At 38.1% G+C, this 12,813-nt stretch overlaps 1 protein-coding gene across 1 annotated transcript in view; it reads left to right on the top strand.

Moving 5' to 3' along the window:
- The window catches only part of LRRC2 (leucine rich repeat containing 2), a 67,746-nt gene that overhangs the window by 29,693 nt on the left and 25,240 nt on the right, over positions 1-12,813 (top strand). Inside the window, exon 5 of the mRNA XM_075021337.1 lies at positions 10,752-10,888. Within this exon, the coding sequence (XP_074877438.1) occupies positions 10,752-10,888 (137 nt within the window). The remainder of the gene's footprint in view (positions 1-10,751; positions 10,889-12,813) is intronic.

Below are 12,813 nucleotides of genomic sequence, written 5' to 3' on the forward strand. Positions count from 1 at the left end.
TAAGGCCCCCGTAGTCAAGTCCATGCACACAGGTATACTAATACCTCAGCCTTTGTTTTTTAATGCAGTAGTCCTAAGCACTCCCCATGACTGGTATTCCTTATGTACACTAAGAGCTAAGAACTTTCAAAAAAAAGATAAAGACTAAAACCTCCACCTCCATAGTTATCATAGGTTTAACTAAGAAAAACAGGAAAAGAACATCCTGAAACACAGAAATCAGTGCTAGACTTTTCTACTCTTTTCTACCTTTTTTCTACTCTATTAATAGAGTAACACTAATGCTTTTGATTTATTTACTAACATTAGATTTTACACAGAAAATTTCCCACTGACATTGAGATATATTTTATAATTTCAACCTTGCAGCTAAATACACTAACAAATCATAAACAAGACACAAAAAGGAGATAATGGACATAAAATAAACGCTAACTATTTTGTCAGCACTTTGACCATGGAACTCAGATGGGTCAGTGGGTTTAATGGACAAATACCTTCTACCAGGTGGTGCGGAAGAGAGGGGAAATGACAGTTCCCTTCCAGAGGCTACCCTAAACCATTTAACATAAGGTTTTAAGGGGTTGATGCTTAACAATCAAGGCATGTAAAGGCTAAGAAAGTTTTTTCTTTCTTCTTGTAATATTGTGCATCATTAATGAAAATGATCCCCAAGAAAAAGTGATTATGAATGCTGATGGAGTCTGTTTCCAGAATAAAGGCACAAAACCAGATCATTCTAACATAACCAATTCTCTGTAGGGATTAATGTAGAGGCCATATCAGACCTTTCAAATGCTTTGAGTAGCAATCATTGTTCTTTCAATCGTATTTAAATTATGTGATTTCTGCTTTTTTGCCATAACTGCCTAATGATTTTCAGTCTTAGTGAATGTACTTGTTGATAGGCCACCTATTAGTAATGCAGTGGAGCTGCTCTTGTTGTTATGGCATAAATTGCAGAGAATTTTTTATCTCAATTTGTTTAATGCTCTCTTTGTTGGCATATAGGGTGGTATGCTTGCAAATGGCTATGCTTTTATTTCATGTACTATATATGCATACAGACATTGGCAATATATATTGGAAATGTTCATTATTTTAACAAGACATTATTATGAAAGGTCTTGGATATTTTGAAGTTTTGAATGCTGCTTCAAAATGAAACCTTTCATACTTTAGTCATCTAGCTACTAAATTATCGCAGGGAAATAATCGATGTGGGTTTGGTTTGGGAGCTCTAAGCAAGGAATGAGGACTAGGTGCTAAATCAGAAGGTAAGGTCTCTGGAAAGGTTAAGTGCTAAGGTATTTATCATTCTGTGTTCTGTTTACAAACCAGCAGCAAGTAGGTAAATATCACAGCTAAAACGTACTTGAGAGTAATGACAGATGGTTGAAGTTGGCAGTGACACGCATGCTGTTGAGTCTTTAATCTTCAGAGAGAATTGAAGCCAAGTTTAGATGACAAAATCATCTGACAGAAGCTGACCTGGTGAGCCATGTTCAGACTACTTTTGTTTTTCACAAGAGGGCTTTAAAGGTGTGAGAGAACAGGAGACGATAAGAATACTTTCAATGAAAAAAAGTATTGCTGCAGTAGCAGTCTCTGGACTAAAATATCTGCAGGAACTGAAGTTCATGTTCCTGTTTTACCTGATTTAGAAGGGAATGCTCTACCCTGAATCAGAGTGAAGAAAGAACTGCATACATTCTTAGATTTTTCAAATCACACTCTTAGCTATAATCACCTATGCACTTGAACAGATCAAATCTGGGTCAGAAGACGGATGAGAATACTTTTGATTTGATTCTTTTTGTGGGATAGCAAATATTTTCACGGGAAGCAAGTAAATAAAAATGGAGAAAACTGCAAAATGGAGTTGTTGTCTGTCTCAAAGTTGTCAGGTCTGGTTTTCCCAGGAATAACAGAAAAAGTCATGAGCAGGGGTGTAGCCAGGGGATTTTCTTTGGAAATGGCTTCTGAGTGAGTTTGCAGTTCTGGCTCTGACTGCATGGCTGCAGTGCAGTTGCTGCATATCAGTTAGTGCTAGTACATTAGTAATTGCTATAATTGAAAATATCCAGTAGAATATATTCCCATATTCCCATAGGAAGTAGTGAACTGCATTTTCATGTGATCCCAAAGCTTTTGCACTGGGATAGGATAGTGAGGCTATATCAGGATTTTTTTTGTCCCGCAAATTACTCACAAAAAATCTCAAAGAGCTGTTAATAAAATATTTGTAACTTATTATATTATCTCACATTTTTGATACGCTAAATATTTAAGAGGAAAAATAACTGTGCCTTTGAGACATATTTTAATAAGAAATCACAGCGATTTTTTTGGTCTCCTCCCTACCTCACAGTATAACATTTCATTTGTGCATACCATTAATCCAATTTCCTAGAACTCAGAGGGGAAAACCATAAATAAGACAGTCTTAAATGACTACTAGATACCTAAAATAGCTTTTTTTATTAAAAAGATTCCCAGTGTGCTGATGTGTGAGTTTCCAAGAAGAAAATACATATTCTCAGTTTAAATGCAGTCTAGTCCTGAGGAGTTGCGGACTCATCTCTTACCCTTGCTATTTGTTCAGTATTGACTATTATTTGTCCACATCTCAGTCTTGTATACAACTGAGGAAAAGGGGAAGTATTAAACATCTCTGTTGCAAGTTGACTGTTTTTAGAAGGACGCCAGTTGCTTTAAGGCTAGCTTCTCAAATGATGGCTTGCTCATACTGGAACAGCTGGTAAGCTCCTCAAAATTTAACCCCTAGTTAGTGCATCACAAAAGTACAAAATTGTCCTTTTTATTGGACCAACTAGAGAGGAAATAATTTTTCTTATTCAACTGCTTAAGCTGTCAAAAACGGGAATATTGTACTGAAATGTAATACACCCATGCTGCTTATACAAATTTCAACATCATTGGATCTTGCAAAGGCCAGTACTTTATTAAGCTGAATTTCTTGAAAGGATTTGAAGTAGAGCCATTGGGTACTGAGCTCAGACTATAAACACTGCCATGGAAACTACTCATTACATAAAGTATTTTTGCCAAAAGATTCCTATGTATTGACTTTGCCATATTGCTTTATGTCAATATATTATAAATAACAATGTTAGGACGTGCTCCTTCTACACAGATCAGATTGGTATTTGCAAACTCTGTGGTTTATTTTTCAGTCTTGACTTGGTTTACAGTGGGAATGTTGGAGGCTGTGCACACCATTCTGGCTATGATGGAAAAGTTTTATCTGACAAAAAGCTTTTTCAGTTTCCAAGGTGATCAAAATGTATTGTTCTACCCTTTCTAAACAGTTTACTCTATGTTTATTTCTGATGCTCAGAAGGTGGCTTCCAGCCCAGAGACTGAGCTTATACTCTACTTTGCCCTTGGGAGATAACCCCCTTTTTTTTGGGATCTTCAGTGAGATCAGAGTCCATGTTTCAGCTTATCTGCTCACATGAAAAAATGAAGTCACATACTTTTCTACAGAATTTCTGATGTACCAAAATATCTTGAGTTCAGCTTATTGCATTTTTGTTTTCATTAATTTTCTTTTGAGCCCTTTCAGTAGAGCCTCACCCTACATTTTTTTCCCCAGAGGTATCTCTCTCTGCCATTCAGACCACAAGAACTAATTCATGTTTTTCTACCTCTATTTTGCTACAAGAAAACCTTCTTTCCTCACTCCCCCACACCCTTTACATTGTACTAATAGTCTTCCAACCACAGACCAAGGTCCCAAGCTTTAGCCTTTTTATTTTTGGTTCATAGTAATCACCTGCAATTTCTCTCAGCATGTTTAAATTTTTTTAATTGAGCACTTGAAGGTTGGTTAAAGAAGGAAATTTTACTAGCCTATGGTCAATCTGTTACTGTGCTACAGCTTTTGTAAGCCCTAGTGGCAAAAAAAGCTTTTGCAACTTTGTTATGCAAAAGGAGTTCAGGAAGTCTTCATCCCTCTTTTGCTTGGATGCTTTGAGCAGAAGTAAGGAAAAAAAATAATTGCTGTTTTAACTGTGTCTTGTAAGCCTGAACATCAATATCTCCTTTCAGATAAATTGAAGGCAATGTCACAGATACAGCAGAGAAGACTGTAAATAGGAGATTATTTGTCTTGGCCCATAGGAAACTGCTATCAGATCATCGCAGATCAATGCAAAAATTTGCTTTGCATTTTACTCCAGGTTATGCAAGTGCATCTCCATTTTCATTGAATGGGGTCCTTAGTCAATAAAGGCTCTCCGTAACCTCATCTGTATTTTGTCTCTGCCACCTTGTTAGGAGCACTAATGCAGGCTTGTCTAAATGGTGAAGTTGCATTACCATTATTACTACACTGCATTGCCCATCAGAAATTATAGAGTTTAATTACTGGTTTAATTTTTTTAAATAATGAATTAAAAATTTAAACTGGGAGTAAAAGCTATCTAAGGCAACAACTACGGCATTGCAGTTCCCATTTAAATATAAAATATTTTTAGTTGTGAAACTGCCAGGGAAACCATGGATTTCATTACTGCTTTTACTGCCTCTCCTTGAAAAACACAGAGATGTTAGCTCTTTAACTCCCTAATTTGCATTTTTAATAGAACTGAAAATTCAGTGCCATTAAGCATGGTTAACAACAGTGTTATAGCAGCAACAATTTTATTACTACTACAACTTTTAATCGAGAAGTTGTGTTTAGGTATTATTTGAATGTTCAGGTGTCAGATGTGGCAGTCAAATCCTGCTCTACATTTGTGCACCTATGAAGGGGGTGTCACCTCCTGTGTCCCTTCCTAAGGCTGCTTCAATGGCTCTACTGCATGCTCCTTAAGCCTGGTAGTGGCTGGAAACCATACCTAAGAGGGTAGGTAAAAATATAATACTAAGACGGTATACCTTCTAAATGCTTCTAAAGCCCCTAAATACAGATTACAGGGTAGTGAAAGTCATTCATACTGCCTTACCACTGCTCCCCTCCCCATCCCCCCTACCCCCAGCCTCCCAATCCCCCAGCTTCTATTGCAATAAACTCCAAATGTGGGTGAGAATGGTTGGAATCTCACTGACAATGCCTATGAAGTGTGAAGGTTATTTAGGGACTCATTGCTCCCCAATTTTGCACTGCTTCAGCCAAGATACCTGGATTTAAGAATCTTGAATTGTCATGAATACTGTTTTATAGTCGTATAATTGTGCTCTTTCCCTGACAAAAATAGCCTAGCAGCCTTGTTTAACATGTCTAGGGGGAAAGGAGAGTGACAGTCTTACTCCTTTTGTCTGAGAAAGGAAAAGATCTCAGTCTGTAACCTCGATTACCATTCAGGCAAGTCATATAACCTAATTCTATCCCTGTGTAGATTATTGCTTGTAAGAATTTTAAACAGTTTTTTAGAGGAAGGAGTAATTAGAGATGTGGAGCTGAATGGAAACTAGGTCAAAATTAAAAATTTATAAAGGAAAAGTAAATTGTGCCAAACTCATTTGGTTTCTGTCTTTCTTTTGAGAAGGTGATTGAGATTCAAGTAGTAGATTTTGTCTATCTGGCATCCCATAAAGTATTTGATACAGTGAATTCTGGAAAATGAAAGTTTGAATCTAAGAAAATGGAGTTTGATGCAACAATTGTAAAAACAAGCAGAGGACTTGCTAAAGCAGAGGTAACAAGGCACACGTTGGGAAAGAGAAGCTATCGGTCAGGAGCAAAATTGCCTGTGGCATTTCTCAAGGATCAGTCTTGAGTCTATTTCTTAATTATTTTGAGGAGCTGGGCTACTGAAATTTTTGCTGACATAGTTTGGGTATTATTGTCACTGCACAAACAGGAGGAAATATGAAAAGATGGATGAGCAGGTGGGCTTCCAAAAAAGCAGAGGGATTAAATTCATGATTGCAGAATTCCAAGTCATGTACTCGGGAGCTAATAGTTTGTGCAGCAAGTCATGAGCTCATTAAATGCAAATAATTGAAGAAACAAAACTCCTAATCTAACAGTCAGAGAAGGACAATGCAGTCTGATACAAACATAAAGTTGTGGTCACCCATATTCAAGAAAAGTTATTTCAGGTGGGAACAGATGCAAAAAAAGTCTGTTAGGACCATTCAAGGAGGGGAATTTTTATTTTGTGAGAGGAGATTAGAAAAATTGGTTTATTCAGGCTAGTAAAATAAATTCTGATATGTCTGCTACCTATGAAAACTTCAGAGAAGTAAACATCAGGGAAGGAAAAGCGCTATTTAAAGATAAAATTGTCAAAAGAATTAATGGTTATAAAACTTCTACAAATAAATTCAGACTGGCAATCCAAAGACCATTCCAAAGCATGAAAAGGATGAAACTCTGTAACTTTGTTTTTCCATAAGAGCAGTGGATGTTAAAAAAATAAACTACCTTTAAGATGGAATGTGATAAACTAAAAAATGGGATTAAGTGAAGTGGTGGTGTAAGGTTTTTATCTAGGACATCCTGGCGAGTCCTATGTATGTCTTATGGTCCTAGAGGGAGGGTTAATGCTTCACTACTGCTCAGCTGTCAAGCGCCATAACTTAATCCACTGGAGAGCCCAGAGGTGAAAAAACAGGTGTTACACAGAATTGCAAGAGATTGCTCCCCACAGGCAGATCTCAGTGAACTGTATCCCACTCATCTATGTTGTCCCAGGTTTGTTATCAGAATTAAATTCAGCTGTAAGACTCATGGTTTTTTTCCAGTAATTTTCATAATCTTAGATACAGAAATTACTAGCAATTGACAGTAGTTTCTGTAGTGCACTTCTGTCAGATTAGAGAGAGATTATATATAACAAGAAAAAATGTGATGCATCTTCTAATCACTTGTTTTCTCATACCTGCAAGCTGGAGCAAACCATATAGTGAACACTGACATGCATGTTAGAAACTGTGAAAGCAGAAAAAAGCTTGAAAACCCATGGTTTCAGAAGGCAGGAAAGTCAGAAAGGGAAGCTGTGCTTGTATCCATCACTCTGCCAAGAAAGGCTGTTAAATTTTTGTGATTTTTTTTTTGTAAGCAATTCTGCTCCATGTTATGCACTGGAGATGCATTGTCTGAGCAGTGTTAGACAAGAGCGTGACTAGGATGTTGGTGACACTAGATGCCTTGTCTACATTAGTTCTCCAGATACTAATGGAACTGAAAGAGAGAAATTTCAGGGGCTGAAAGGTTAGCAAATAGATCTGTTATGGGTTAACACTTATAGGCAGCTATTCCTTACACTGCTTCCTCAGCCCCCCGCAGCTGCTTGTTCAGTTTCCCACAGCAGGATGGGGAGAGAATTAGAAGGGCAAAAGTGAGAAAACTCATGCATCAGGATGAAGACAGTTTAATAAGTGAAGAAAAACAAACAAAGAAACAAACAAACAAGTGGTGCAAAAGCAATCACTCATGACCTGCTGACCAATGCTCAGCCAGTCCTGAGCAATAGACACCTTGGAAACTTCCCCCTGCATTCCTCCCTGCCTCCAGCTTTTATTCCTGAACGTGACGTTATATGCTATAGTACATTCCTTTGGTCAGCTCGGGTCCGGTGTCTTGGTCCTGTCCCCTCCCAGCCTCTTGCCCACCCTTAGCTGACTCACTGAGGCAGCAGAGTGAGAAACAAGAGAAGGCCTTCATGCTGTGTCAGTACTGTTCAGCAATAGCGAAAACACTGGTGTGTCATCACCACTGTTTGGTCACAAATCCAAAACATAGCACCATACAGGCTGCTATGAAGAAAATTAACTTCATTCCAGACAGAACCAGTACAATATCCCATTGCTAAAAGAAAAGACAAAACATTCCTGTGCTAACGAGTAAGTAAGTAGTTCATTTTTCATTTGAATGGGATTTGCTCTTCTTCACTGAGGGATTAATTGGATGAGGAATTAATCTGTGATTCTCTGATTCTCTATTTTATTTTAAGGCATTTCTGCTTCAGTGATTATTTTGTTGCAGTGAGGTGGTAAATTGATGTTTACGTCATTTAGCATGTGACATAACACCTTCATTTGTCTACATCATGATACTAAACCTGGTGAGATTTTGTCATGGGTAGGCTAAACTTTTATTACTTTTATGTCCTTAAAAATCTGGAAATAAGTCAGTTCACACATTTAAACCATTAAGTTGCTTCTATTACTCTCTTGCACCAGCCCCAATGACCCTTGTTGGACAGTAATGTACTGCCAAAAGAATGCCCGTTGTAGTCTTACAGAAAGTTTTGCTTCTGCTATTTTAACTAAAACAGCACTTCACAGTGAATAGGAAACACAAGGTTACCTTCCTGAGATAACAGCTGAATTTTGAAATACCACTTCAGTTTCTGACAGAACTAAAATTGGGAGGAAGCTGAGTGGAAGCTTCTATGTTTTTCTCTGTTGCAACCTGTAGAGTTTAACATAATGGAGTTCTTACCATATATGACTTGTCTGCCACCTGTGAGAAAGATTTGGGTGGCCCGGTCATCATTTGAAGACAATGTTGTGTCCAAGGGAGACTCTGGGGTTTATGTAAACTGCTGTGTGATGTGGTGGCTACATGCCTCTGCCTCTGACAACAGCAATTTCTCAGGGAAAATATGTGGGGCTTTCAAGTCCCTATGTTTCTTCTCTGTCCTTTTCTGTGGAAGCACCATCTGGCTTCTGGTAAGGATTTCCACACACTGCAAAAGGTGAGCAGCTCTAAAACAACTTTTGCTTTGGAGGGAGTTTATCTAGACATTAGTGTCTTAAGGAGAAGCTCACTCTTATGACACTGTTTTGACCACTTGAGATATACTGTAGAGAGATTCTCTCCAGTGTCATCCAAATCCCATGAAACACGAGGTGCTTTTTAAGAATTTGATTATAAATAGAAGACTGATATAATATATAATTGTGAATCTCATGTATGTCTTGCCTGGGTTTGCCCATATATAGTCTGCTTTGAGAACCTATTGACACAAGGTGCTGTTGTCTCCTGATTTCCAACTGGGGGATTGCATTTAAGTTTCTTACTGCTATTTTTCCGTGTGAATGCTGTACTCTGTGACTGGTTAGAGGGGAATATTGCAGGAATATCGCTGATTAGAGGGGAATATTGCAGATGATACCAAGCTGAGTGTTGCAGGTGTTATGCTTGAGGGAAGGGATGTCATCCATGGGAACCTTGGCAGACTGGAGGAGTGGGCCCATGTGAACCTCATGAAGGTCAACTAGGCTAAGTGCGAGGTCCTGCACCTGGGTTGGGGCAATCTCCAATATGAATACAGGCTGGGGGATGAATGGATTGAGAGCAGCCCCACAGGGAAGAACTTGGAGATACTGGTGGATGAGAAGTTGGATATGAGCCAGCAATATGGCCTTGCAGCCCAGAAAGCCAATTGTATCCTGCGTTGCATCAGAAGAAGCATGGCCAGCAGGTAGGAGGAAGTGATTCTCCCCTTATACTCCATGCTTGTGAAACTCCACCTGGAGTACTGCATGCAATTCTGGGGTCCCCAGTACAAGAAAGACATGTATCTGTTAGAGTGGGTGCAGGGCAGGGCCATGAACATGGTCAGAGGGCTGGAACACCTCCCCTATGAAGAAAGGCTGAGAGAGTTGGGGTTGTTCAACCTGGAGAAGAGAAGGCTCTGAGAAGACCTTTCAATATATAAAGCAGGCTCATGAGAAAGATGGAGGAAGACTTTTTACCAGGGCCTGTAGTGACAGGACAAGGGATAATGGTGTTAAACTGGAAGAGGGTAGATTTAGATCGGACATAAGGAAGAAATTTTTTGTGATGAGAGTGGTGAGACACTGGAACAGGTTTCCTAGAGAAATTGTGGATGCCCCATCATGGCAAGTGTTCAAAGTCAGGTTGGATGGAGCTTTAGACTAGACGATCTTTGAAGGTCCCTTCCAACTGAAACCATTTTGTGATTCTGTGATTCTAAGACCGTCTATGTAATACAACAGCACAGCTGTCCATAGAATGTTCTCATCTTGTTATGTATGTATTTAAGGATCATTTTGCTAACATGTCAGCTATTTCCCTTACTCCCTTCTCTTTTGACTATGTCACAGTATAATTTCTTTTTTTCAGTATAAAACATTTTTCATTTTAATCATGTTTCTAAACCTTTTTTTAACTGAAGATTATGTAATGTTATAAATCAAAGAAAGAGAAAGTACAATGTGACTAAATGTAGCCTAGAATATTATAAGGTCCTTAAAATGAAGCCAAAAAGAATGATAAATTGCAATAAAGAAAATAATGAAACAAATGCACACATCCATTATCTTTTATAATCAAAAGTATGCAATGCTGGATACCAAAGACAGAGTTCTTGATGTAGTAAATTTAGTAGGAGTGATTGTTCCCAATGAACAGGTTCTATAAAACATATAAAAAAATATGCTTTTCAGTTACCAGGCAAGTTTTCTAAAGTGGCCAAACCAAAAGCCAAGTTCTCTAGTTTCAAATGAAGTCAATAGGTATCTCATCCCTGGTAGAATCAAGATCTTTGCAAGTCTTTGCTGCCTCCTTTCAAACTCTCACCAAAACCATTGCCGATTAAGGGAACTCCATACAAGTGCAACACAACTTTATTTGCCCCTCTCCCAATGTTAGTGACCACTGCAGAAAATATTTATTAATCTCTTACTCATCATCACATTAAAGAGTGTTTTCTTTGCTAAGCTGGAGTATGCTTTTTATTTTTACCTTCTCCCTTCTTTTTTTTTTTTTTTTTTATGCACTGATTTTAATTATCTTTCCCTCACAGGCTGCTTAAAAAAACTCAAAGTGCTCAATGTGAGTTTCAATAATTTGAAGTCAGTCCCTCCAGAATTGGGTGATTGTGAGAATCTGGAAAAACTGGATTTGTCTGGAAATATGGAAATAAGAGAGCTCCCATTTGAAGTAAGATAACAAATTATGTTTCTTCCATCTTTTTTATTTGGTTTACAATCTTAAAATCTTTTCTTAACAGATTAGATCTCCTTCCTTGCAGTTTTTAGCACTAATGTTTTAGTAGTAATATCACTGAAAATGCCTTAGCAACAGTTAAATGAGACCAACTTCTTTGTTTTGGTTTTCAAGTGGCTAAATTTTCCTTGTATTTATTCTGATATATGAGGTAGGACATGATCCCAAAGGGAACTTGGCCAGTGGTGATAAGGAGAAGGCTGCAAATAGCTATTTTCTGTGAAGGTGAAGTGCATCTTGACAGTCAGATTCACATACTAACCTTCACTTGTTTCCAGTGTCTCTTTTCCTTTAAAAAGAGTATGGAGAGTGCTATAAACAGCACTGCATGTTGCTATGAGCATAAATATCTGTCTGAAAGGGATATTACGTGTGAGTCATGGCATGAATATATAAAAAAGACTGAGAAAAGGACTCCCAGGCATGCACCTACATTGTTTCTTGTGTTGGATGCATAACTGCTCTCTGCCACAGCTGGTCTGAGACTTACTGTTCACGAACAAAGGAAACCATTGGCTGGTACCTAACCACAATTTCAGATGTCATCTGTATTTATCAGGTTCTTAATATCCTGATTCTTGAAGGATGAGTGGGGGGAGCTTTAGGAAGAAGTGTCATGCTCTTCTTTACTGATTGATTCCTACTTTTTCTCTAAGCATCTATAACTGGAGATTTACAGGCAATGTTGGAGTGGATTAAACTTATGTGGTACCTGGTTTGGCCATGCTTATGTTTTGTTCTGAGGAAATGCAAACAGTAATTAACTTTCCCCTCTGACTTTTCACTGTAAGGTAGTTTATCTGAAAAGAATTTTTAAAAAATGATGTGATGGAAACAGAAACAAAGGGTGAACATTAGCTTCACACCATAAGTGGACACTGGATAGAAATGCTAACAACAACACAAAGAGCACAGGTCTCCTTTCTCCTTCCTCTCCCCCTCCTTCAGATAGCAAAGGTAGGGGACAAACCAGGTAAAACTTTACTGGTGAAAGGAACCATAATGGAGTCAGAAAAACTTATAATCTGAACAGGCAAAGGAATTAAATATAAGCATGTAGGAAAAGTGGGTACGTTCAAACCTGTGGACTAGAATGGTGAATTTAGCCCCGATCATTGGTATGTTAAAATCTGTGAGTACTTTCCCAGTTGCTTCTAAAGGCCTCATAATGCAAAGGCTTATCCATGTCTATGCATTATGGACAGCCTTTGCATGTAAACCTAACTGTGCATGTAAGTCTTTCCAGGGCTGAGTCCTAAGAGACCACTTTTTCTCTTAGAAAGCTCAAAAACGTTGTTCCCTTCTGGTAGTGTCCTATTCAATGGGATTGAAAGACACTAAAACTGAATGTAGGCTACTGGGTAGTGGTTCACTTACAACCTATGGAAAAAATTTGGATCTGTGCAAATGACTTTATGTAACAGCAAAAACTAGAAGCAACATCATGTCAGCATGGTCTAAAAGGTCAAGAAGAAAAATATTGGCATTGTCTATTTCCTCATTCTCTGGAGGCTGGCACTTAATTTATACTTGCAGTGACCTGGGAGGTAGGCTACACAAACTCTTCTGCTTTAGTTTATAAAATTGGTTTCTGAGAATCAACATTTCAAGGGCAGCTTTGGAAGCTGAACATACAATTAAAGGAACACTGTTGTCAAATGATTTAAAATGCTGCAAAGTGACCTTTGGTGTACTCAATATGGCTGATGTTATTGAAAGCAATTGCATCAGTATCCTTGCTAATGTAATAGGTGTCTGATGTTTGATTCTCAGATGGGCAAAAGGTTGTAGTCACTGACAGGTAACTAATGAATTAAAATTTTGAATTAGTGTGAACAATCTAAAAAGGAAAAACAGAA

Source organism: Buteo buteo, chromosome Z, assembly GCF_964188355.1.
Source record: "Buteo buteo chromosome Z, bButBut1.hap1.1, whole genome shotgun sequence".
Classification (NCBI taxonomy): domain Eukaryota; kingdom Metazoa; phylum Chordata; class Aves; order Accipitriformes; family Accipitridae; genus Buteo; species Buteo buteo.